Source organism: Ranitomeya variabilis, chromosome 1 (assembly GCF_051348905.1).
Source record: "Ranitomeya variabilis isolate aRanVar5 chromosome 1, aRanVar5.hap1, whole genome shotgun sequence".
In the NCBI taxonomy this organism is placed as follows: Eukaryota; Metazoa; Chordata; class Amphibia; order Anura; family Dendrobatidae; genus Ranitomeya; species Ranitomeya variabilis.
The window spans coordinates 15,759,489-15,787,429 of NC_135232.1; the positions used below are offsets into that span (position 1 = coordinate 15,759,489).

General features: G+C 50.2%; 2 protein-coding genes across 2 annotated transcripts in view; one reads left to right on the plus strand and one right to left on the minus strand.

Annotated features, from left to right (window-relative positions):
- Positions 1–27,941, minus strand: part of LOC143793562 (uncharacterized) — a 293,906-nt gene that overhangs the window by 83,629 nt on the left and 182,336 nt on the right. The gene's annotated exons all lie outside the window — the stretch shown is intronic.
- LOC143793517 (uncharacterized) overlaps positions 15,803–27,941 on the plus strand; it is a 38,280-nt gene continuing 26,141 nt past the window's right edge. The window contains exons 1-5 of the mRNA XM_077280553.1: positions 15,803–16,017; positions 16,334–16,513; positions 20,769–20,892; positions 21,057–21,154; positions 27,030–27,147. Of these exons, the coding sequence (XP_077136668.1) occupies positions 15,928–16,017; positions 16,334–16,513; positions 20,769–20,892; positions 21,057–21,154; positions 27,030–27,147 (610 nt within the window). The 5' untranslated portion in view covers positions 15,803–15,927. The remainder of the gene's footprint in view (positions 16,018–16,333; positions 16,514–20,768; positions 20,893–21,056; positions 21,155–27,029; positions 27,148–27,941) is intronic.

Below are 27,941 nucleotides of genomic sequence, written 5' to 3' on the forward strand. Positions count from 1 at the left end.
CATTCTCCTCCTTACACCGCTGAGCAGTCTACACCGGAGCTGACGAAATCTCTATTGTCCTCCTTTCACTGCTGAGCCGTCTACACCGGAGCTGCCGGAATCTCCTCCTGTCACCGCTGAGCCGTCTACATTGGAGCTGCCGGAATCTCCTCCATTCTCCTCCTGTCACCTCTGAGCCGTCTACACCGGAGCTGCCGGAATCTCCTCCATTCTCCTCCTATCACCGCTGAGCCATCTACATCGGAGCTGCCGGAATCTCCTCCTGTCACCACTGAGCCATCTACCCTGGAGCTGCCGGAACCTCCTCCATTCTCCTCCTATCACCACTGAGCCGTCTACACCGGAGCTGCCGGAACCTCCTCCATTCTCCTCCTATCACCACTGAGCCGTCTACACCCATGCTGCCGAAATCTCCTCCATTCCCCTCCTGTTACCGCTGAGCCGTCTACACCGGAGCTTCCGGAATCTCCTCCATTCTCCTCCTGTAACCGCAGAGCCGTCTACATCGGAGCTGCCGGAATCTCCTCCTGTCACCACTGAGCCATCTACACTGGAGCTGCCAGAACCTCCTCCATTCTCCTCCTATCACCACTGAGCCGTCTACACCGGAGCTGCCGAAATCTCCATTCTCCTCCTTTCACCCCTGAGCCGTCTACATCGGAGCTGCCGGAATCTCCTCCATTCTTCTCCTGTCTCCGCTGAGCCGTCTTCACCGGAGCTGCCGGAATCTCCTCCATTCTCCTCCTGTCACCGCTGAGCCGTCTACACCGGAGCTGCCGGAATCTCCTCCATTCTCCTCCTGTCACCGCTGAGCCATCTGCACCGGAGCTGCCGGAATCTCCTCCATTCTCCTCCTGTCACCGCTGAGCCGTCTACACCGGAGCTCCCAGAATCTCCTCCATTCTCCTCCTGTCACCGCTGAGCCGTCTACACCGGAGCTGCCAGAATCTCCTCCATTCTCCTCCTGTCACCGCTGAGCCATCTACACTGGAGCTGCCGGAATCTCCTCCATTCTCCTGTGACCGCTGAGCCGTCTACACTGGAGCTGCTGGAATCTCCTCCATTCTCCTCCTTTCACCGCTGAGCCATCTACACCGGAGCTGCCGGAATCTCCTCCATTCTTCTCCTGTCACCGCTGAGCCGTCTTAACCAGAGCTGCCGGAATCTCCTCCATTCTCCTCTTGTCACTGCTGAGCCGTCTATACCGGAGCTGCCAGAATCTCCTCCATCCTCCTCCTGTCACTGCTGAGCAGTCTACACCGGAGCTCCCAGAATCTCCTCCATTCTCCTCCTGTCACCGCTGAGCCATCTACACCGGAGCTGCCAGAATCTCCTCCATTCTCCTCCTGTCACCGCTGAGCCATCTACACTGGAGCTGCCGGAATCTCCTCCATTCTCCTGTCACCACTGAGCCGTCTACACTGGAGCTGCTGGAATCTCCTCCATTCTCCTCCTGTCACCGCTGAGCCGTCTACACCGGAGCTGCCGGAATCTCCTCCATTCTCCTGTCACCGCTGAGCCGTCTACACCGGAGCTGCCGGAATCTCCTCCATTCTCCTGTCACCGCTGAGCCGTCTACACCGGAGCTGCCGGAATCTCCTCCATTCTCCTCCTGTCACCGCTGAGCCATCTACACCGGAGGTGCTGGAATCACCTCCATTCTCTTCCTGTCACCGCTGAGCCGTCTACACAGGAGCTGCCGGAATCTCCTCCATTCTCCTCCTGTCACCGCTGAGCCGTCTACACCGGAGCTGCAGGAATCTCCTCCATTCTCCTCCTGTCACCTCTGAGCCGTCTACACCGGAGCTGCTGGAATCTCCTCCATTCTCCTCCTGTCACCTCTGAGCCGTTTACACCGGAGCTGCCGGAATCTCCTCCATTCTCCTCCTGTCACCTCTGAGCCGTCTACACCGGAGGTGCCGGAATCTCCTCCATCCTCCTCCTGTCACCGCTGAGCCGTCTACACAGGAGCTGCCGGAATCTCCTCCATTCTCCTCCTGTCACCGCTGAGCCGTCTACACCGGAGCTGCCGGAATCTCCTCCATTCTCCTCCTGTCACCTCTGAGCCGTCTACACCGGAGGTGCCGGTGTTGAGGAGAGCCATAAGATCAAATACTTAATTAACCTCAACACATAAGGTAATTGAGGGAAGCAACCTATAACATGTATTGTTTAACCTTACATAAGTTTTCCTCAGACAAAGTAAGACACTTAAGATGGCTGCCATCTCCTCTACCAGAGCCATGTGCTCTGGTATCCAAGATGAACAATGAAGACACTGAAGATGGCCACCATTTCCTGTATCTGCATGCCGTGCGGTCTGGTATCCACAGTGACGCCCACCTTGATGACCTCATGGATCCACCCACAGTGACGCCCACCTTGATGACCTCACGGACCAACCCACCTTGATGACCTCATGGATCCGCCCATGGACTTGCTCATGCCCAACCCACTAACCAATGGAATACATCCGATCACTCCCATTTTAGAGCTAACCGAGCCCCCTTACAGGAGATATATAACATTGTGTTTGACTAATAAACTTCCCTTCTTGGAGCTGAGCCACACATTGATCAAGGAGAGTTACAGCTGACTGTGTCTGGTGTATTTCTTTAGTGCACATGATCAATATATCCATTAGGCCAGGAGTAGGCAACTAGAGAATTGAACATTTATATTAATTGTTCAACCCTAATATTTGGCCGCCCAACCTGGGGCCAGCAGAGGAGAGCCCTGAACCCTGAAAACCGGCGACTGGAACGGCTGGATGCACTGAGTACCCCGAACCTCGAGACTGATCAACTCCTTAACAGAACACGGTAAGTCTGCTGATTTTTATAATCTGTAGTCTTTACCTGTGTCCTTCGGGGTATCCTGTGCAGATTGCCTGACCGTGTCCGGTTTTCTTGGTATCTGTAAGACGGCAGAAAGGGTATCTCCGCTGCTGGTCATTTAATTGCAAGAACCGTCACATGTTTTAGTTGCCTACTGCCTGTTACATGTTGTGAAGAGGGGAGATGACTCGTAGTAAAGAAGAGAAGTATTGTGTAAGGACAGTCAAAGCAGGTTTCTAAGAAAGAAAAAAAAAAAAGTGTTTACAGAGGGCTAGAGGCAAGTGATAAAACAGGAAAAACAGGTTTTTACACTGGTAGTTAGGAGAAGCATTGTGTTTGGAACAGGACAGGTTTCTAGGAAGGAATGAGCAAGTGTTTACAGAAAGAAAAGCATGTGGTAGGACGGGAAAAACAGGTTTGTTTTTTTTTTAGGGAAGGAAAGCAAGCAAGTGTAGAAAAATAATTTTTGTCTGTGGTATACGGTTGTCGCCTGTGATAAGATTTTCAGTTCTGTACAAGAGAGACTAGGACCTGGAGTGATTGACTCGGCCTAGGGGGCCCGGTAAATCTTGGAGCAATTGGCTCAGTTCGGGCATAATAAATTGTGTAGCGGCTCATTGAAACTTGGAGCAATTGGCTCAGTTTGGGCCAATTAAATTTATAGTTTTTCTTTTTTTGCCCCGTGACATCGAGTGAGTTGACTCTGCACGGGGACCGGTAAGTTAGGGAGCAATTTGACAAAGTAGGGAATAATTGGTTTGTAAAGTACGGAGCACGGAAGTCAGACAGGGACCACGTGACAAGAAGCAATAGGAACTGAGTACTGCAGACTCAGTTCCCTTTAGAATCTCAGGTTTGAGTCATCTCCCCCGTCTTATTGTTTGTTTGGTGTTTGTTATCTTGATAGATAGATATATATACTGTGTATCTATAGAAAGATGGAGAAATTAATGCAGTTCTGCCGTATGGGCACTAAGCCAAATTCAGATGGCAAGTTAGACTCATGCACATTAGTGGAAATTGTGTGGAATGCCAGAAGGGGGGATGGTTACAGCCCCTAGAGTGGAAGCTTGTCTTGAAAGAAAGAAAAGATATCCTAGAAGATAATGGATTGTTGTCTATTGCTAGGGCAGGAGAAAGAGTCTCTGAAAGTCTGTATATATAAAAAAAAAAAAAAAAATGGAAATTGGGTAGAAGAGAAAAGGAATAGAAAGAATAGAGTTTTGAGTTGTGTATTACAAAACCATTTTGTTAATGGCGAATGTGTTAAATGTGATAGCAGCCAAAATGGTGGCCCAGAGCCATGTGGTAAATGTAATGGCGGCCATTTTGTTAATGGCGAATGTGTTAAATGTGATAGCAGCCAAAATGGTGGCCCAGAGCCATGTGCTAAATGTAATGGCGGCCATCTTGTTGGTGGTAAATACAATTCTGATGGCGGCCATCTTGTTGGTGGTAAATACAATTCTGACGGCAGCCATTTTGTTGGTGGTAAATATAATTCTGATGGCGGCCATCTTGTTGGTGGTAAATACAATTCTGACGGCAGCCATCTTGTTGGTGGTAAATATAATTCTGATGGCGGCCATCTTGTTGGTGGTAAATATAATTCTAATGGCGGCCATCTTGTTGGTGGTAAATATAATTCTGACGGCGGCCATGTTGTGGATGGCGAATGTGCTGGTTCTGGTGGTGAACATCTCAGATTAAGGCTACACACCACATCACCAAATCCTTGTTACCCAGTAAATGACCACTGATGGCCAATACTATATTCCTTCGGGAAATAAAAAGGCTTTACCAATGTTTCCTATCTCAGTGGTTTCCAATGAGGCACCAACCCTTTCTACTATCACTTCCAATGCCAATTTAGCCGCACACCCACATGAGATGCTCCAAGCAGCGGCCTCTCCTCCCAATGCTTCCACAACAGCACTCTCACGCAGCCTACATAACCCTATACCTGGTACCTCACAGGCTGTCTCGCAGCCAAGCGCACACCTATATGGGATGGTGGCAACTGTAACAAGGGGGGCTCAATCTGGGAGGGGGATACCAATAGCACAGGAAGCACAAAGGGGAGGGAATGTTGGCAACCTATTTTTGAAAAAGAACTTCCTGAGGGACCCTTGTTAGTGGTGGGAAAGGGTGACATAACAACAATGGAGACAGACGCTATTGTTAATGCTGCCAATTCTCGGTTAGAGCACAACGGAGGTGTAGCTAGAGCTATAGTGGAAGCAGGAGGGGCGACTATTCAAGCTGACAGTCAAATCATTGTTGAGTCATGTGGTCAGATAGCGGTTGGGGACATAGCGGTGACTAAAGCTGGCAATCTCCTGTGTAGAATGATCATACACACTGTGACCCCTACTTATGACCCTATTCATCCAGACGTTAGTGCTCAACAACTTCATGCAGCAATAACTCGCATTAATGAGGACAGGACTGTTAAAGCTTTTAAGACTGCCTGCGTCACCTGGACCCCACACCAGGATACTGGAGCTGCCCAAATAGAGCTCCTCCAAGACTCCTCCTGCTCCTCATAAACAAGGGACTACATCTGCACTCCCGGTGCCATCTCTACTCCCGCCTCAGGTGCCACCGCCAACAGTGCCAATGCTCATGTCTGAGGAGCCCACCATCTATGTCAAGTTTACACCCCAGCAAGCTGCTACTCTGTTGAACCAAGTTCTAGATCCAGAAAAACAGCCGATGCCTTTCTACAGGAGCATGACGAGACATGGGACTCTGGTGTTGAGTTCTGCCAAGAACCTAAGACAAGGGCCTCGGATGAGTTGGCTGACCTATCAATTATTATTGTTGCCAAAGGTTTCCAGATGCCTCAAAGCTGATGCAGCCATTGTACGATGACCTCAAGACGTCAGCGTTTCCACTATGTACTAAATCCGTGGAAGCTTTCTACGCTCTTAAACAGGCCATACAGTCTGCACCAGCTCTTGGAATCCCAAATTATCAACTACCTTTTTACTTGTTTGTCAGTGAAGTAGCAGGACATGCTTCTGGAGTCCTAGCACAAAAACATGGGGGAAGAACAAGACCAATCGGCTACTACTCTGCCTGCCTGGACTCTGTGTCTCAAGCTTCCCCGACTTGCCTCAGAGCTGTTCATGCTGCACATATGCTTCTGGACAAAACTTCTGATATCATCTTAGGACATCCGGTTCTCTTAATGGCTCCACACGACATAAAAGCTATTCTAGGCCAGACTCAACCTAAACACCTGTCGCTACAACGTCATATGAGACTCCAATGTTCCCTCTTGATTCCGGATAATGTCACTCTTGTCCGCCGCACCATCCTCAACCCGTCCACGCTGCTTCCTCTTTCCAGGGGGGATGTGGATGATGATACTGATGCTCTCGGAGAAGATGCCTCTACACACTCAGAGGATCATGACTGTCTTGAACAAATGCATGAAGAAGTAGCCTCCCAGAAAAGCGTGTCTGAAGACCCACTCCCACATGCTGACCTGACGTTCTTCACTGATGGTTCCAGATTTGCAGATGAAACAGGAAGATTCCATACGGGATATGCCGTGGTTACACATGACCAGGTCATCTCAGCTGGATCGCTACCACCGCACATGTCTGCACAAGAAGCGGAACTTAAAGCTTTGACGTTGGCTTGTCAGGAAGCGACGGAGAAGGTGGTCAACATCTATACGGATTCAAGATACGCTTTTGGAGTGGCTCATGACTTCGGCAGTATCTGGGCAGCCAGAGGATACCTAACGTCCAGTGGAACTCCTGTAAAACATGCTGCTATCATACAAGAACTTGTGGCCGCTCTAGATCTACCTTTGGAGGTTGCAGTAATCAAGATCAAAGCTCACGGGAGATTGGATTCTCCAGAAGCAAGGGGGAATTTCTTTGCTGACAAAACAGCAAAAACCTATGCTGTGCATCCATTCGGGAAAGAGAAAGCAGCGGTGTACGTGTCACAAGACACTGAAGAAGGGACTAAAGGCTCTCTTATGAGGATCATCCATCTACATCAAGACAAGACATCAGATGATGAAAAGAAGTCATGGCAAGAAGGAGGAGCTAAAAAAGGATGAAGATGGAGTCTGGAGGGTGAACACAAAGGTCTACCCCGCAATCTGTACCCTTCAGTGACAGAATGGGCACACGGTATCACCCACAGAGGCAAGAATCAGATGAACGACCTAATTTGGAAGACTTATATGGCACCTGGAATCTCTACTGTTACCCAAAAATATTGCAAGTCCTGCCTTGTGTGTGCAACATGCAATCCAGCACCGCCTCAGAAAGTTACTCAGAAACATTTGGCTAAACCACTTTATCCCTTTCAGAGGATTCAGATTGATCACATTCAAATGCCAAAAGTAGGGAAGTACGAGTATGTACTGGTAGTGACTGACATGTTCTCAGGATGGCCCGAAGCCTATCCAGTAACCAACATGACTGCCAGAGTGACTGTTAAGAGACTGATGACTGAAGTAGTCTGCAGATATGGGGTCCCAGAGGTAATTGAGAGTGACCAAGGACCTGCGTTCACTGCAGCACTGACTAAGGAACTATGGACACTGGTGGGAGCGGATTTGGGTTTACATACTCCATATCACCCTCAGAGCAGTGGGAAAGTAGAAAGATTGAATGGCACCTTCAAAAATAAATTACTGAAAGCCAGTCAGGAGGTCAGACTTGGACAGACATTTTGCCCTTTGCCTTATACTCAGTCAGAAACACTCCAAGGGGTTCTACTAAACTCACACTATTCGAGATTCTTTTTGGGGGGCCTCCAAGATTGGGTCAATATTTTCCACAACAGCTAGCCTTAGGAAGTGATACTCTTGTAAATTATGCAATTGTTGTTACTAAAGAACTGTCAATAACACATGTACAAGTTTTATCATCCATTCCAGGTCCAGATTCCAGTGACGGTACCCGTACTTTCTAACCTGGTGACTACATGCTGGTAAAGAAGTCCATCAGAAAAGACATTCCTGGAGTCGAGATTTAAGGGTCCCTACTAAGTGCTCCTGACTACTCCTACTTCAGTCAGGGTTGCTGAGCGCCTCCTGGATCCATCTCTCACATTATAAACTTGTTAGACAGTTAGGGACAGAGTAGGATCTGACCTGCTTGTCAAAGTCCAGCTACAAAGGGAGGTTTTCCACAAGGGAAAACTTGTCTCAAACTGGTGAAAACTCCAATTCCCCCTCCCGGGCAAGACGGTCAGATGTAGGATGTGTACATCAGGGTTAGTCACATGTGTATTTTACTCTAAGTAACCATGGAGATGGGAGATTGGAGAGTAATAGATCCAGCAGGTTGGGAAGTCCCGAGGACACTGGTAACACGCTTCGATATACCTCCTCAGTATACCCATAATCGGTCACACATTCTCTGGTGTCTCTAGCATCCATATTGTCATGAAGCCTCTGATGTCATAATAACACTTAACATCGGTGGGTTAGGGAACGACGGTGGGATCAAGATAAAAGAAAAGGTTAATAAAGTATTTAGGGGGGACTGTTGAGGAGAGCCATAAGATCAAATACTTAATTAACCTCAACACATAAGGTAATTGAGGGAAGCAACCTATAACATGTATTGTTTAACCTTACATAAGTTTTCCTCAGACAAAGTAAGACACTTAAGATGGCTGCCATCTCCTCTACCAGAGCCATGTGCTCTGGTATCCAAGATGAACAATGAAGACACTGAAGATGGCCACCATTTCCTGTATCTGCATGCCGTGCGGTCTGGTATCCACAGTGACGCCCACCTTGATGACCTCATGGATCCACCCACAGTGACGCCCACCTTGATGACCTCACGGACCAACCCACCTTGATGACCTCATGGATCCGCCCATGGACTTGCTCATGCCCAACCCACTAACCAATGGAATACATCCGATCACTCCCATTTTAGAGCTAACCGAGCCCCCTTACAGGAGATATATAACATTGTGTTTGACTAATAAACTTCCCTTCTTGGAGCTGAGCCACACATTGATCAAGGAGAGTTACAGCTGACTGTGTCTGGTGTATTTCTTTAGTGCACATGATCAATATATCCATTAGGCCAGGAGTAGGCAACTAGAGAATTGAACATTTATATTAATTGTTCAACCCTAATACCGGAATCTCCTCCATTCTCCTCCCGTCACCGCTGAGCCGTCTACACTGGAGCTGCCGGAATCTCCTCCATTCTCCTCCTGTCACCTCTGAGCCGTCTACACCGGAGCTGACGGAATCTCCTCCATTCTCCTCCTGTCACCTCTGAGCCGTCTACACCAGAGCTGCCGGAATCTCCTCCATTCTCCTCCTGTCACAGCTGAGCCATCTACACTGGAGCTGCCGGAATCTCCTCCATTCTCCTCCCGTCACCGCTGAGCCGTCTACACCGGAGCTGCCGGAATCTCCTCCATTCTCCTCCTGTCACCGCTGAGCCGTCTACACCGGAGCTGCCGGAATCTTCATTCTCCTCCTGTCACCGCTGAGCCGTGTACACAGGAGCTGCAGGAATCTCCTCCATTCTCCTCCTGTCACCGCTGAGCTGTCTACACCGGAGCTGCCGGAATCTCCTCCATTCTCCTCCTGTCACCGCTGAGCCGTCTACACCGGAGCTGCCGGAATCTCCTCCATTCTCCTCCTGTCACCGCTGAGCCGTCTACACCGGAGCTGCCGGAATCTCCTCCATTCTCCTCCTGTCACCGCTGAGCCGTCTACACCGGAGCTGCCGGAATCTCCTCCATTCTCCTCCTGTCACCGCTGAGCCGTCTACACCGGAGCTGCCGGAATCTTCATTCTCCTCCTGTCACCGCTGAGCCGTCTACTCCGGAGCTGCCGGAATCTCCTCCATTCTCCTCCCGTCACCGCTGAGCCATCTACACCGGAGCTGCCAGAATCTCCTCCATTCTCCTCCTGTCACCGCTGAGCCATCTACACCGGAGCTGCCGGAATCTCCTCCATTCTCCTCCTGTCACCGCTGAGCCGTCTACACCGGAGCTGCCGGAATCTTCATTCTCCTCCTGTCACCGCTGAGCCGTCTACTCCGGAGCTGCCGGAATCTCCTCCATTCTCCTCCCGTCACCGCTGAGCCGTCTACACCGGAGCTGCCGGAATCTCCTCCATTCTCCTCCTGTCACCTCTGAGCCGTCTACACCGGAGCTGCTGGAATCTCCTCCATTCTCCTCCTGTCACCTCTGAGCCGTTTACACCGGAGCTGCCGGAATCTCCTCCATTCTCCTCCTGTCACCTCTGAGCCGTCTACACCGGAGGTGCCGGAATCTCCTCCATCCTCCTCCTGTCACCGCTGAGCCGTCTACACAGGAGCTGCCGGAATCTCCTCCATTCTCCTCCTGTCACCGCTGAGCCGTCTACACCGGAGCTGCCGGAATCTCCTCCATTCTCCTCCTGTCACCTCTGAGCCGTCTACACCGGAGGTGCCGGTGTTGAGGAGAGCCATAAGATCAAATACTTAATTAACCTCAACACATAAGGTAATTGAGGGAAGCAACCTATAACATGTATTGTTTAACCTTACATAAGTTTTCCTCAGACAAAGTAAGACACTTAAGATGGCTGCCATCTCCTCTACCAGAGCCATGTGCTCTGGTATCCAAGATGAACAATGAAGACACTGAAGATGGCCACCATTTCCTGTATCTGCATGCCGTGCGGTCTGGTATCCACAGTGACGCCCACCTTGATGACCTCATGGATCCACCCACAGTGACGCCCACCTTGATGACCTCACGGACCAACCCACCTTGATGACCTCATGGATCCGCCCATGGACTTGCTCATGCCCAACCCACTAACCAATGGAATACATCCGATCACTCCCATTTTAGAGCTAACCGAGCCCCCTTACAGGAGATATATAACATTGTGTTTGACTAATAAACTTCCCTTCTTGGAGCTGAGCCACACATTGATCAAGGAGAGTTACAGCTGACTGTGTCTGGTGTATTTCTTTAGTGCACATGATCAATATATCCATTAGGCCAGGAGTAGGCAACTAGAGAATTGAACATTTATATTAATTGTTCAACCCTAATACCGGAATCTCCTCCATTCTCCTCCCGTCACCGCTGAGCCGTCTACACTGGAGCTGCCGGAATCTCCTCCATTCTCCTCCTGTCACCTCTGAGCCGTCTACACCGGAGCTGACGGAATCTCCTCCATTCTCCTCCTGTCACCTCTGAGCCGTCTACACCAGAGCTGCCGGAATCTCCTCCATTCTCCTCCTGTCACAGCTGAGCCATCTACACTGGAGCTGCCGGAATCTCCTCCATTCTCCTCCCGTCACCGCTGAGCCGTCTACACCGGAGCTGCCGGAATCTCCTCCATTCTCCTCCTGTCACCGCTGAGCCGTCTACACCGGAGCTGCCGGAATCTTCATTCTCCTCCTGTCACCGCTGAGCCGTGTACACAGGAGCTGCAGGAATCTCCTCCATTCTCCTCCTGTCACCGCTGAGCCGTCTACACCGGAGCTGCCGGAATCTCCTCTATTCTCCTCCTGTCACCGCTGAGCCGTCTACACCGGAGCTGCCGGAATCTCCTCCATTCTCCTCCTGTCACCGCTGAGCCGTCTACACCGGAGCTGCCGGAATCTCCTCCATTCTCCTCCTGTCACCGCTGAGCCGTCTACACCGGAGCTGCCGGAATCTCCTCCATTCTCCTCCTGTCACCGCTGAGCCGTCTACACCGGAGCTGCCGGAATCTTCATTCTCCTCCTGTCACCGCTGAGCCGTCTACTCCGGAGCTGCCGGAATCTCCTCCATTCTCCTCCCGTCACCGCTGAGCCATCTACACCGGAGCTGCCGGAATCTCCTCCATTCTCCTCCTGTCACCGCTGAGCAATCTACACCGGAGCTGCCGGAATCTCCTCCATTCTCCTCCTGTCACCGCTGAGCCGTCTACACCGGAGCTGCCGGAATCTCCTCCATTCTCCTCCTGTCACCGCTGAGCCGTCTACACCGGAGCTGCCGGAATCTCCTCCATTCTCCTCCCGTCACCGCTGAGCGTCTACACCGGAGCTGCCGGAATCTCCTCCATTCTCCTCCTGTCACCACTGAGCCGTCTACACTGGAGATGCCGGAATCTCCTCCATTCTCCTCCTGTCACCGCTGAGCCGTCTACACTGGAGATGCCGGAATCTCCTCCATTCTCCTCCTGTCACCGCTGAGCCGTCTACACCGGAGCTGCCGGAATCTCCTCCATTCTCCTCCTGTCACCGCTGAGCCGTCTACACTGGAGATGCCGGAATCTCCTCCATTCTTCTCCTGTCACCGCTGAGCCGTCTACACCGGAGCTGCCGGAATCTCCTCCATTCTCCTCCTGTCACCGCTGAGCCGTCTACACCGGAGCTGCCGGAATCTCCTCCATTCTTCTCCTGTCACCGCTGAGCCGTCTACACCGGAGCTGCCGGAATCTCCTCCATTCTCCTCCTGTCACCGCTGAGCCGTCTACACCGGAGCTGCCGGAATCTCCTCCATTCTCCTGTCACCGCTGAGCCGTCTACACCGGAGCTGCCGGAATCTCCTCCATTCTCCTCCTGTCACCGCTGAGCCGTCTACACCGGAGCTGCCGGAGGAGAATGACAGGAGACAGAACAAGGAGGAAGTGTCTGCTACACTACAAGAGTGGGAGGATCTAAGGAAGGTAAGGTCTTCATTGTCACATGACTGGCTTCAGTGGCTTGTCATATCAGGTTCTTTATCTGTTTTTTGACCTGAGCCCCGCCCCCTGGTCACATGACGGTGACGTCACCACAGGTCCTTCCGCTCTCAGTGCAGCAGCTCCGTCCTGGCTGTGTGCAGCTCGTGTTCTCTGGTGTCAGCCAGCAGCAGATTTCCCGCCATTCCGGTGAGATTACAGGAGGGTTTGGTGGAGTTTTGGTGCTTGTGGTAAATCTGTGAGAGGAGAGTGTGGGGTGAGATCAGAGCTGTTCCTGTGGAGGCTCCTGCTCCATGTGACTGCGGCTCCTCAGTGTTGGGGATGTTAACCCCTTAGTGACGGAGCCAATTTGCTACTTAACCCCTTCATGACTGGAGCTTTTTCCGTGTTCAGTCTTCGCTCCCCTCCTTCCCAGAGCCATAACTTTTTTATTTTTCCCTTCACTATGGCCGGGTGAGGGCTTATTGTTTGCAGGATGAGTTGTACTTTTGAACGACGTTGGATTTACCATGTCGTGTAACAGAAAATGGGAAACAAATTCCAAGTGCGGTGAAATAGCAAAAAAAGTGCAGTCCCACACTTGTTTTTTGAGTTTTTTTTTACCATGTTCATTAGATACTAAAACTGAGCTGCCATTATGATTCTCCAGGTCATTTCGAGTTCATAGACACCAAACAAGTCTAGGTTCTTTATTATCTAAGTGCTGAAAAAAATTCCAAATATTACTAAAAAAAAACCAAAAATTGCGCCATTTTCCGATCCCTGTAGCGTCTCCATTTTCGTGATCTGGGGTCGGGTGAGGGCTTATTTTTTGCGCTCTGAGCTGGCGTTTTTAATGATACCATTTTGTGCAGAATCGGCCTTTTGATCGCCCATTATTACATTTTAATGCAATGTCGCAGCGACCAAAAAAAACGTAATTTTGGCGTTTTGATTTTTCCTCACTACGCCGTTTAGCGATCAGGTTAATCCTTTTTTTATTGATAGATCGGGCGATTCTGAACGCAGCGATACCAAATATGTGCAGGCTTGAGTTTTTATTGTTTTATTTTGAATGGGGCAAAAGGGGGCGATTTTAACTTTTATATATATATTTTTTTGTAATTGTTTTTTTCATATTTTTAAAAACATTTTTTTTACTTTTGGCATGCTTCAGTAGCCTTCATGGGAAGCTAGAAGCTGGCACAGCACGATCGGCTCTGCTACATAGAGGTGATGCTCAGATCGCTCCTATGTAGCTGAATTGCTGACTTGCTGTGAGCGTTGACCACAGGGGGGCGCTCACAGCATTCTGGCATCAGCAATCGTAGAGGTCTCAAGGAGACCTGGTTGTCATGCCGACGATCATGTGACGGGAGTCAGCGGCCAGATGACCAGAAGCACTTGCTAAATGTCAGTGTTTGACAGCAGCATTTAACTAGTTAATAGCGGCTGGTGGACCGTGATTCCACCCGTGCCTATTGCAGGCTTAAAACCGCTGACATGTCACCGCCGGAGCCCACCTCAAAGGGAGACCTGCTGACATCGGCGTACGATTCCCACAGGTCTACTTTACATCAGCACAATTTTGCAAACAAATTTCTTTTGGTTTGTTAGGGAGTTATAAGGGTTAAAAGTTGACCAGCGATTTCTCATTTTTACACCATTTTTTAGAGACCACCTCACACTTGAAGTCTCTTTGAGGGGTCTATATGATAGAAAATACCCAAAAGTGACACCATTCTAAAAACTGCACCCTCAAGGTGCTCAAAACCAGTCAAGAAGTTTATTAACCCTTCTGGTGTTTCACAGGAACTGAAGCCATGCGAAAGGAAAAATTGAACATTTAACTTTTTTAAAAACATTTTACTTCTGAACCATTTTTTTTTTTTTTTTCACAAGGGTAGAAAGAGAAAATGAGCTACAAAAGTTGTTGTACAATTTGTCCTGAGTACGCCGATACCCCATATGTGGGGGTAAACCACTGTTTGGGCGCAGGGCAGAGCTCAGAAGGGAAAGAGCGCCATTTGACTTTTCAATGCAGAATTGGCTGGAATTGAGATCGGACGCCATGTTGCATTTGGAGAGCCCCTGATGTGCCTAGACATTGAAACCCCCCAATTCTAACTCCAACCCTAACCCAACCACACCCCTAACCCTAATCCCAACCCTAACCCATTCACACCCCTAAAGGGAAAATGGAAATAAATACGTTACACTTCCTTCCTCCGCTTCCTCGCAGCGTCCTACTCTGTTGCCAGCAGCTGATTAGTGCTTGTAAGAAGCACATGGCAGGGACGTCACAGGCGGAGCTGCTGAATACTCCCTGGGACTGTTGATTGCAGAGAGCAGTGAGTATTCGTTGCTCTTCAGTAGCGCGCAGTGTCAGCTGGAGCCTTCCTGCCATGCGCTGCTTACAAGCATTAAGCAGCTTCTGGCACCGGAGCAGGACGCTGCGAGGGAGCGCCGGGAAGGTAAGTGTAATGGGTTTTTTTGTTTCTTTTTTTTTTTGTTATCTTTTCTGATGGGGCCATGCATGCTGGGACCGGGATGGGAGTAATCATACCAGAATAAGGATGGGACCAATAATACCAGGACCGGGATTAGACCAATCATACCAGGATGCCAAAAAGAAATGAATATTCATTGCCCTCCACGCCCTTGGGCATGGAATGCAGTGAATATTCATTTCTCTTTAGCAACGGGCACAGGAGTTAGCCGCATCCGCTGGCACCTGCCTCTGTGACCCTGTGCTCTGCCGAAACCGCTCCCTACCTCCTTAGCACAGCCAGAGCCGGTATATGCAGACTATAAGACGAACTCCCCATTTTTCTCCACATTTTGGAAGGAAAAAAGTGCATCTTATAGTCAGAAAAATACGGTAGCTCTACTTGGAAGGGACTATAGCAACAGGGATGTACAGCACCTCCTCATCTCACAGCCTCCGCTGGCAGTGTAGTTACCGCGGTGACCGTCCCTCTCTGGCGGTATAGTTACCATGGTGACCGACTTCTGCTGGCGGTGTAGTTACCATTGTGACCGACTTCTTCTGCTGGCGGTGTAGTTACCATGGTGACCGACTTCTGCTGGTGGTATAGTTACCATGGTGACCGACTTCTGCTGGCGGTGTAGTTACCATGGTGACTGTCCCCCACTAGCGGTTTAGTTACCACGATGACCGTCCTCTGCTGGTGGTGTAGTTACCTCGGTGACCGTCCTCCGCCTACGAGGCTGATAATGAGCGGTCAGATCGGCAGAGGAGGCCGCGGTGGAGTTTTGTGGCTTTTCCTCCTGATAAATGTTGATATTTGGCAGAATTTAGTGATTGTCGTTCTCTCGTCCCCTGTGATTTCCATCTTCTCCTTCATCATGAAGACGCCGGCAGGACGAGATCCCTCCAGCTGATCCAGTGCTCATCCCTCCTCCTCCTGAATGACCCCGAGGATGGACGAGGACAGGGATGAGACCACCAGAAGATTATTCCGCTTCGCCCTGGAGATCGTCTCCCTGCTGAGCGGAGAGGTAACTCCTCTACATTTCTATCAGCTTTATTGTGTTCTGTGACAAGTCCGACATCGGGAGGAGGAAATCCAGAATAGAGAGAAGGATTCTTTCCTGTAAGAGCAGTGATTGTGTGGAGCTCTCTGCCCAGAGGAGCTGTCATGGGGATTCTCTATAAGAGCTGTAGAGGGGCCGGGATGTCTGTCCGGAGGGGAATAATATTCCCGGTTATGGCCCCAGATTACTGGAGACGGTTATTGATCCCGAGATTTCTACTGATTGTCAGATCTGGAGTCGGGAAGGAATCTTCTCCCTAAGTGTCTCTCTCCATACACAGGATTACACAATAGTGAGGAAGACCCCGGGGGACGGTGTGACTCCCATCATCCATCTCCAGGAGTCAGGAGGGCGGAGCCTGGACCCCATCACAGAGCCTCCCCCGCACTCCCTGCTACATGAGAGGAACAAGAAGATCCTGGAGCTCAGCACCAAGATGATTGAGCTGCTGAGCGGAGAGGTGACTGCTGGGACATTATACAGGACTGGAGGATTCTGGGTGATGAGCGGAGAGGTGACTGCTGGGACATTATACAGAACTGGAGGATTCTTGGTGATGAGCGGAGAGGTGACTGCTGGGAGATCATACAGGACTGGAGGATTCTTGGTGATGAACGGAGAGGTGACTGCTGGGACATTATACAGCACTGCAAGATTCTGGGTGATGAACGGAGAGGTGACTGCTGGGACATAATACACCACTGGAGGATTCTGGGTGCTGAGCGGAGAGGTGACTGCTGGGACATTATACAGGACTGGAGGATTCAGGGTGATGAGCGGAGAGGTGACTGCTGGGACATTATACAGCACTGGAGGATTCTGGGTGATGAGCGGAGAGGTGACTGCTGGGACATAATACAGCACTGGAGGATTCTGGGTGATGACCGGGGAGGTGACTGCTGGGACACTATACAGCACTGGAGGATTCTGGGTGATGAAAGGAGAGGTGACTGCTGGGAGATTATACAGGACTAGATGATTCTGGGTGATGAGCGGAGAGGAGACTGTTGAGACATTATACAGGACTGGAGGATTCTGGATGATGAGCGGAGAGGTGACTGCTGGGACATTATACTGAACTGGAGGATTCTGGGTGCTGAGCGGAGAGGTGACTGCTGGGACATTATACAGGACTAGAGGATTCTGGGTGATGAGCGGAGAGGTGACTGCTGGGACATTATACATGACTGGAGGATTCTGGGTGATGACCGGGGAGGTGACTGCTGGGACCTTATACAGCACTGGAGGATTCTGGGTGCTGAGCGGAGAGGTGACTGCTGGGATATTATACAGCACTGGAGGATTCTGGGAGCTGAGCTGAGAGGTGACTGCTGGGACATTATACAGGACGGCACTGGAGGATTCTGGGTGATTAGCGGAGAGGTGATTGCTGGGACATTATACAGGACGGCACTGGAGGATTCTGGGTGATGAGCCGAGAGGTGACTGCTGGGGCATTATACAGGACTGGAGGATTCTGGGTGCTGAGCGGAGAGGTGACTGCTGGGACATTATACAGGACAGCATTGGAGGATTCTGGGTGATGAGCGGAGAGGTGACTGCTGGGACATTATACAGGACTGGAGGATTCTGGGTGCTGAGCGGAGAGGTGACTGCTGGGACATTATACAGGACTAGAGGATTCTGGGTGATGAGCGGAGAGGTGACTGCTGGGACATTATACAGGACTGGAGGATTCTGGGTGATGAGCGGAGAGGTGACTGCTGGGACATTATACATGACTGGAGGATTCTGGGTGATGACCGGGGAGGTGACTGCTGGGACATTATACAGCACTGGAGGATTCTGGGAGCTGAGCGGAGAGGTGACTGCTGGGACATTATACAGGACAGTACTGGAGGATTCTGGGTGATGACTGGAGAGGTGACTGCTGGGACATTATACAGGACTGGAGGATTCTGGGTGATGAGCGGAGAGGTGACTGCTGGGACATTATACAGGACTAGAGGATTCTGGGTGATGAGCGGAGAGGTGACTGCTGGGACATTATACATGACTGGAGGATTCTGGGTGATGACCGGGGAGGTGACTGCTGGGACATTATACAGCACTGGAGGATTCTGGGTGATGACCGGGGAGGTGACTGCTGGGACATTATACAGCACTGGAGGATTCTGGGAGCTGAGCGGAGAGGTGACTGCTGGGACATTATACAGGACAGTACTGGAGGATTCTGGGTGATGACTGGAGAGGTGACTGCTGGGACATTATACAGGACTGGAGGATTCTGGGTGATGAGCGGAGAGGTGACTGCTGGGACATTATACAGGACTAGAGGATTCTGGGTGATGAGCGGAGAGGTGACTGCTGGGACATTATACATGACTGGAGGATTCTGGGTGATGACCGGGGAGGTGACTGCTGGGACATTATACAGCACTGGAGGATTCTGGGTGCTGAGCGGAGAGGTGACTGCTGGGACATTATACAGCACTGGAGGATTCTGGGAGCTGAGCTGAGAGGTGACTGCTGGGACATTATACAGGACTGGAGGATTCTGGGTGATGAGCGGAGAGGTGACTGCTGGGACATTATACAGGACGGCACTGGAGGATTCTGGGTGATTAGCGGAGAGGTGATTGCTGGGACATTATACAGGACGGCACTGGAGGATTCTGGGTGATGAGCGGAGAGGTGACTGCTGGGACATACAGGACTGGAGGATTCTGGGTGCTGAGCGGAGAGGTGACTGCTGGGACATTATACAGGACTGGAGGATTCAGGGTGATGAGCGGAGAGGTGACTGCTGGGACATTATACAGGATGGCACTGGAGGATTCTGGGTGATGAGCGGAGAGGTGACTGCTGGGACATTATACAGGACAGCACTGGAGGATTCTGAGTGATGAGCGGAGAGGTGACTGCTGGGACATTATACAGCACTGGAGGATTCTGGGTGATGAGCGGGGAGGTGACTGCTGGGACATTATACAGCACTGGGGGATTCTGGGTGATGAGCGGAGAGGTGACTGCTGGGACATAATACAGCACTGGAGGATTCTGGGTGATGACCGGGGAGGTGACTGCTGGGACACTATACAGCACTGGAGGATTCTGGGTGATGAAAGGAGAGGTGACTGCTGGGAGATTATACAGGACTAGATGATTCTGGGTGATGAGCGGAGAGGAGACTGTTGAGACATTATACAGGACTGGAGGATTCTGGGTGATGAGCGGAGAGGTGACTGCTGGGACATTATACAGGACTAGAGGATTCTGGGTGATGAGCGGAGAGGTGACTACTGGGACATTATACATGACTGGAGGATTCTGGGTGATGACCGGGGAGGTGACTGCTGGGACCTTATACAGCACTGGAGGATTCTGGGAGCTGAGCTGAGAGGTGACTGTTGGGACATTATACAGGACGGCACTGGAGGATTCTGGGTGATTAGCGGAGAGGTGATTGCTGGGACATTATACAGGACGGCACTGGAGGATTCTGGGTGATGAGCCGAGAGGTGACTGCTGGGGCATTATACAGGACTGGAGGATTCTGGGTGCTGAGCGGAGAGGTGACTGCTGGGACATTATACAGGACAGCATTGGAGGATTCTGGGTGATGAGCGGAGAGGTGACTGCTGGGACATTATACAGGACTGGAGGATTCTGGGTGCTGAGCGGAGAGGTGACTGCTGGGACATTATACAGGACTAGAGGATTCTGGGTGATGAGCGGAGAGGTGACTGCTGGGACATTATACAGGACTGGAGGATTCTGGGTGATGAGCGGAGAGGTGACTGCTGGGACATTATACATGACTAGAGGATTCTGGGTGATGACCGGGGAGGTGACTGCTGGGACATTATACAGCACTGGAGGATTCTGGGAGCTGAGCGGAGAGGTGACTGCTGGGACATTATACAGGACAGTACTGGAGGATTCTGGGTGATGACTGGAGAGGTGACTGCTGGGACATTATACAGGACTAGAGGATTCTGGGTGATGAGCGGAGAGGTGACTGCTGGGACATTATACAGGACTGGAGGATTCTGGGTGATGACCGGGGAGGTGACTGCTGGGACATTATACAGCACTGGAGGATTCTGGGTGATGACCGGGGAGGTGACTGCTGGGACATTATACAGCACTGGAGGATTCTGGGAGCTGAGCGGAGAGGTGACTGCTGGGACATTATACAGGACAGTACTGGAGGATTCTGGGTGATGACTGGAGAGGTGACTGCTGGGACATTATACAGGACTGGAGGATTCTGGGTGATGAGCGGAGAGGTGACTGCTGGGACATTATACAGGACGGCACTGGAGGATTCTGGGTGATTAGCGGAGAGGTGATTGCTGGGACATTATACAGGACGGCACTGGAGGATTCTGGGTGATGAGCGGAGAGGTGAATGCTGGGGCATTATACAGGACTGGAGGATTCTGGGTGTTGAGCGGAGAGGTGACTGCTGGGACATTATACAGGACAGCATTGGAGGATTCTGGGTGATGAGCGGAGAGGTGACTGCTGGGACATTATACAGGACTGGAGGATTCTGGGTGATGAGCGGAGAGGTGACTGCTGGGACATTATACAGCACTGGAGGATTCTGGGTAATGACCGGAGAGGTGACTGCTGGGAGATTATACAGCACTGGAGGATTCTGGGTGATCAGCGGAGAGGTGACTGCTGGGACATTATACAGGACAGCACTGGAGGATTCTGGGTGATGACGGTGTGGTTGTTGTCAGGTTCCTATAAGGTGTCAGGACGTCGCTGTCTATCTCTCCATGGAGGAGTGGGAGTATCTAGAAGGACACCAGGATCGGTACCAGGATGTGATGATGGAGGAGCTCCGGCCTCTTACACCACGAGGTGAGAGGAAACCTTCCCCTGACATCAGATTGTCTCTTCAGCGTTGGTCGGTTGCTATTAGTGCTGCTGCCACAGATATTTCTGTGCTGTGGTCACCTACTACTACTCCCATCATCTCATCATCACATGTCACAATCTATTCCATCACTGTGTGTCTCCTACAGATGGATTCATAAGGAGAAATTCACCAGAGAGATGTCCCCGTCCTCTGTATTCCCAGGACTGTCCGGAGGAGAATCACAACATCCCAGAGGATCATCAGGTAGACGGCGCTGAGCCCTGTACTGGATCTGTATATGGGGGGACATTTCTGATCGAGGTCATAGATGTCACAGATTTTGGTGGTTTCTTTTATTATTTATTTATTCATATAGTACCATTGATTCCATGGTGCTGTACATGAGAAGGGGTTACATACAAATTACAGATATCACTTACAGTAAACTAACATTTACAGACTGATACAGAGGGGCGAGGACCCTGCTCTTGCCGGCTTACATTCTGCAGGGTTATGGGGAAGCAGACAATAGGTTGAGGGTTGCTGCAGCTCTGGTGTTGGTGAGGCGGTAGCTTCGGTAGTGATGAGGAGGCAGCGGTGTCAGTGCAGGCTGTAGGCTTTCCTGAAGAGATGGGTTTTCAGGTTCCGTCTGAAGGATCCGAATGTGGTTGATAGTCGGACGTGTTGGGGCAGAGAGTTCCAGAGGATGGGGGATTTTCGGGAGAAGTCTTGGAGGCGGTTGGGTGAGGAGCGAATAAGTGTGGAGGACAGAAGGAGGTCTTGGGAGGACCGGAGATTATGTGAGGGAAGATATCGGGAGATTAGGTCAGAGATATATGGAGGAGACAGGTTATGGATGGCTTTGTAGGTCAGTATTAGTAATTTGTACTGGATACGCTGAGGGAATGGGAGCCAGTGAAGAGATTTGCAGAGGAGTAGCGAGGAAAGAGATGAATTAGTCGGGCAGCAGAGTTAAGGATGGACTGGAAAGGTGCAAGAGTCTTAGCAGGGAGGCCACAGAAAAGGATGTTGCAGTAGTCAAAGTGGGAGATGATGAGGGCATGCACAAGCATTTTAGTAGATTGAGAGTTGAGGAAATGACGGATTCTGGAGCTATTTTTGAGCTGGAGGCGACAGGAGGTGGAAAGAGCTTGGATGTGTGGTTTGAAGGACAGGACAGAGTCAAGGGTTACTCCGAGGCAGCGGACTTCCGGTACGGGGGAAAGCATTATGTCTTTAATTGCGATAGATAGGTCAGGTAAGGAAGATCTATGAGATGGAGGAAAGATGATGAGTTCAGATTTGTTCACATTGAGTTTGAGGAAGCGAGAGGAGAAGAAGGAGGATATGGCTGATAGGCACTCTGGGATTCTGGAGAGTAGAGAGGTGACTTCTGGGCCAGAAAGGTAGATCTGAGTGTCATCAGCATAAAGGTGGTACTGGAATCCATGAGACTTTGTGTTGTCCCAGGCCAAGTGTATAGATTGAGAAGAGTAGGGGTCCAAGAACAGAACCTTGGGGGACTCCAACAGAGAGAGAGTGGGATGAGGAGGTAGTGTGGGAGTGGGAGATGCTGAATGTGCGGTTGGAAAGGTATGAGGAGATCCAGGATAAGGCGAGGTCTTTGATGCCAAAGGAGGAGAGGATCTGTAGTAGGAGGCAGTGGTCAACTGTGTCGAAAGGACAGGACAGGTCTAGAAGGAGGAGTACAGAGTATTGTCCGTTAGCTTTGGCGGTAAGTAGGTCATTAGTAATTTTGGTCAGGGCTGTTTCCGTTGATTGATGGGGCGGAAACCAGATTGTAGATTGTCAAAAAGCAAGTTAGATGAGAGGTGGGAGGAAAGTTCAGCGTGGACGTGCTGCTCCAGGAGTTTGGAAGCGAATGGGAGCAGCGATATTGGGCGATAGCTGGACATAGCAGTTAGATCGAGGATTGGCTTTTCAAGGATAGGCATGATTGTGGCATGTTTAAAAGCAGAAGGGAAGGTGCCAGAAGTTAGTGATAGGTTGAGGAGGTGGGTTAGGGATGGGATAAGAGTGGTGGTGAGGTTGGGGAGGAGGTGGGATGGGATGGGGTCGAGCGCACAGGTGGTGAGGTGCGATTTGGAGAGGAGACAATTAAGCCCCCCTTCAGTGATGTTGGATAGGGAGGTTATGGGGTTTGGGCATTGGTCTGGTATACAAAGGGGTTGTGGCGGTTGAACAATGAAGATTTGCCTTGTTTGGTCGATCTTATTTTTAAAGTGTGTGGCAAAGTCCTTAGCAGAGATGAGGGAGGTTGGAGGGGGCAGTGGGGGCGGAGGAGGGAGTTGAAGGTTTTGAATAACTGTTTGGGGTTGTAGGATAGGGAAGATACGAGGGTTGTGAAGTAGGCCTGTTTAGCAGAGGTGAGAGCAGATCTAAAAGTGAGTGTTGCCTGTTTGAATGCAGTGAAGTGATCTTGCGAATTTGTTTTCTTCCAATGCCGCTCTGCAACCCTGGACACTTGCCGGAGCTTTTTAGTGGTGTTATTGTGCCAGGGTTGTGTATTGATACTTCGCACTCTGCCATGAACGAGAGGGGCAACAGTGTCAATAGCTGATGCGAGAGTGGCATTGTAGAAAGCAGTGGCAGTGTCGTGGAGTGAGGATATGAGGCGAGCTTCCAGGGCTGCTGAGCGCAGATGGAAAAGATCCCACTCCAACGACCACTTAATCGCATTCAAACAGTCCCTCACTACTTTCAAGACCGCACTCGCCACAGCTAAACAAACCTACTTCTCATCTCTCATATCCTCCCTATCTCACAACCCTAAACAGTTATTCAACACCTTCAATTCTCTCCTCCGTCCCCCAGCACCTCCTCCCTCCTCACTTATCTCTGCTGAAGACTTTGCCTCATTCTTCAAGCAGAAGATTGATAACATCAGAGACAGTTTTGGTCAACAAGCCCCAGAGCCCTTCCTCCCAACTTCCCTACCCTCCACCTCCAAAACCAACTACTCCACCATTACAGAAGATCAACTCGCCACTCTACTCTCAAGATCGCATCTCACCACCTGTGCACTTGACCCGCTCCCAACCCACCTCATCCCAAACCTCACCACAATCTTCATCCCAACCCTAACCCATCTCTTCAACCTATCACTAACAAATGGTGTTTTCCCCTCAAGCTTTAAACATGCCTCCATCACACCTATCCTCAAAAAGCCCTCTCTTGACCCATCCTCTGTATCTAGCTATCGCCCTATATCACTTCTCCCCTATGCCTCAAAACTACTGGAACAACACGTCTACCTTGAACTGTCCTCCCATCTCTCTTCTTGCTCCCTCTTTGACCGCTTACAATCTGGCTTCCGGCCACACCACTCCACTGAAACTGCCCTAACTAAGGTCACCACTGACCTTTTAACCGCCAAGAGCAAGCGACACTACTCTGTTCTCCTCCTCCTCGACCTGTCGGCTGCCTTTGACACAGTGGACCATTCCCTATTATTACAGACCCTCTCATCCCTTGGCATCACAGACTTGGCCCTATCCTGGATCTCATCATACCTAACAGACCGGACATTCAGCGTCTCCCACTCACACACCACCTCCTCACCTCGCCCCCTATCTGTCGGAGTCCCACAAGGTTCAGTCCTTGGGCCCCTGCTCTTCTCCATTTACACCTTTGGCCTGGGACAGCTCATAGAATCTCATGGCTTTCAGTATCACCTCTATGCTGATGACACACAGATCTACATCTCTGGACCAGATATCACCTCCCTACTAACCAGAATCCCTCAATGTCTGTCCACTATTTCATCCTTCTTCTCCGCTAAATTTCTGAAACTTAACATGGACAAAACAGAATTCATCATCTTTCCCCCATCTCACGTGACCCCCCCAACGAACCTATCCATTACAGTAAATGGCTGCCCACTCTCCCCAGTCCCACAAGCTCGCTGCCTCGGGGTTATCCTTGACGCTGATCTCTCCTTCAAACCACACATCCAAGCCCTTTCCACTTCCTGCCGACTTCAACTCAAAAATATTGCACGAATCCGTTCATTCCTCAACCAAGAATCTGCAAAAACCCTAGTCCATGCCCTCATCATCTCTCGTCTTGACTACTGCAACCTCCTGCTCTGTGGCCTCCCCTCAAACACTCTCGCACCCCTCCAATCTATTCTAAACTCTGCTGCCCGACTAATCCACCTGTCCCCCCGCTATTCTCCGGCCTCTCCCCTCTGTCAATCCCTTCACTGGCTCCCCATTGCCCAGAGACTCCAGTACAAAACCCTAACCATGACGTACAAAGCCATCCACAACCTGTCTCCTCCATACATCTGTGACCTCATCTCCCGGTACTTTCCTACACGCAACCTCCGATCCTCACAAGATCTCCTTCTCTACTCCCCTCTTATCTCCTCTTCCCACAATCGCATACAAGATTTCTCTCGCGTATCACCCCTACTCTGGAACCCTCTACCACAACACATCAGACTCTCGCCCACCATCGAAACCTTCAAAAAGAATCTGAAGACCCACCTCTTCCGACAAGCCTACAACCTGCAGTAACCACCGATCAACCAACCGCTGCACGATCAGCTCTATCCTCACCTACTGTATTCTCACCCATCCCTTGTAGATTGTGAGCCCTCGCGGGCAGGGTCCTCACTCCTCCTGTACCAGTTATGACTTGTATTGTTCAAGATTATTGTACTTGTTTTTATTATGTATACCCCTCCTCACTTGTAAAGCGCCATGGAATAAATGGCGCTATAACAATAAATAATAATAATAATAATAATAATATGGATGCCAGTGGTAGGATAGAGTCAGAGAGTGTGTGGGTGTCTAGGTGTGCAAGGTTTCTGCGGGGGTGCGCATGTAGCTGGACATGGGTGACCGGTGAGGAGGACAGGGATGAGAAGGTGAGCAGATGGTGGTTGGATAGAGGGAGAGGGGAGGTGGTGAAGTTAGATAGAGAGCAGAGACGGGTGAAGACCAGGTCTAGTGTATGTCCGTCTGTGTGGGTGGCTGGGAAGGACCACTGAGTAAGTCCAAAAGATGAAGTAAGGGACAGAAGTTTGGAGGCTGTTGACTGAAGGGTATCAGTGGGGATGTTGAAGTCACCCATGATGGTGGGAATTTCAACAAACAGAAAGTGAAGGAGCCAGGTGGGGAATTGGTCAATAAAGGCAGTGGCTGGGCCTGGAGGTCGGTATATGACGGCCACTTGGAGATTGGAGGGAGAGTAGATGCGGACAGAGTGGACTTCAAAAGAGGGGAGGATAAGGGAGGGTAGAGGTGGGATTGGGTTAAAGGTGCAGTTTGAAGAAAAGAGAAGACCCACTCCTCCACCATGTCTGTTGCCGGGGCGAGGGGTGTGGGTGAAGTGGAGGCCACCGTAACACAGCGCAGCAGGGGAGGTGGTGTCAGAGGGTGTTAGCCATGTTTCTGTGAGGCCGAGGAAGGCACGCTTGTGAGAGAGAATAAGGTCATCAATCACATGAAGCTTATTGCAGATTGAGCGGGCATTCCAGAGTGCTCCAGAGAGAGGGAGCAGGGGGGTGGGCATCAGGAGCACGAGTTTTATGTTGGAAAGATTGCGGTAGTTCATATTAGATAGGGAGCAATAGGAGGGGGTAGTAATGGGAGGTATGAGCTGTGGGGGTCCAGGGTTGGGAGATATGTCGCCCGCAGTGAGGAGAAGCAGAGAAAGGGAGAGCAGGTGGGAGAAGGAGAGTGGACGACTTGTTTTATTAGGACAGATTTGAGGTTGAGGAGCAGGTCAGCAGAGGAGGTCAGGTGGGGAGGAAAGAGGGAGAGATGGTTATTTGGTTAGAGGGTGCTGGGGTTTGTGGATAGCAAAGGAGAGTGAGGATTAGTGGAGCAAACACTGTAAGGGCATAGGTAAACATGGTGAAGGAGTAAGATGGGTTAATAGCAAAGCTAGATCCAAGTAATAAGAAGTGCTTACTCAGCAGACTTACCCAAGAGAGACAGATACATACAGTGGGGTCCTGACTCCTGCCGTTGAAATAACTGTGGCGTCTCGATGCTTAGCTGCAGTGATGCTTTGCTGCAGGAATGCGCATGCCTGACCCCACACGCGTGCGCCCCTTAAGATGCTACTAAATGTTTTGTGCTGATTGTTACATCTGATGTATCAGGAGGAAGATCCGACTAAGAATAAAGTGAAGGCTGAGACAGAAGAAGAAGCGATGACGAGGGGGGATCAGCTGTGTGTGAGTGACGGGAAGGAGGAGATTCCGGGAGATGTTTCCACAGGTATGTAATAATGACCGGCGTCTGTGATGATGATGACCGTTATGTTATAATGACCGGCGTCTGTGATGATGATGATGATGATGATGACCGTTATGTAATAATGACCGGCGTCTGTGATGATGATGACCGGCATGTGATATCGTAGTAAAATCTCTGACATGGATGGAAACGGGTAAGAGGAAACACCGTGTGCACAGCTACACCGTGGTGCCTAGACTAGGTTCCCAAACCATCAGTACTAACAAAAAGAAGTCTAGCACTCAACTTCAGTAAACGTAGAGGAGATTTATTTGTAGCACTCGAAACGTTTCAGTCCTTTTGGACTTTCATCAGTCACTACAATATCATAAAAGTAAAATAAGAAGTACAACCAGTACAAGAAATAACAAAATAAAGTATATACAAAATGACAAACATTACCGACATAACAAATATACATACAAAGTTTACTTAAAGTAAAGAGGTCATCATATAATGCAACACTTGGAAAAAATGAATGCAGTGAAATTATCCACAAATATCTAAGCTCAGTATCAACTAGGAGACAGTGATGAATAACGCTAAACTGTCATAAAGAAGAACGAATGAAACATACCGTGCCAATGTGAGCCAGTGGGGCCAGGTATATATAGAGGAGATGAGATATATAAGCAAGTGTCTGTTACACATGTAGAGAGAAAGGAAAAAATGGTGAGTCGAACCCTGAAAAAATGGGAGGGTAATGGTATATCAATAGTACTTACAGAGACGTGGAAGCTCTATAGGGCACTAATGGTAAGGATTGTCCTCACTGT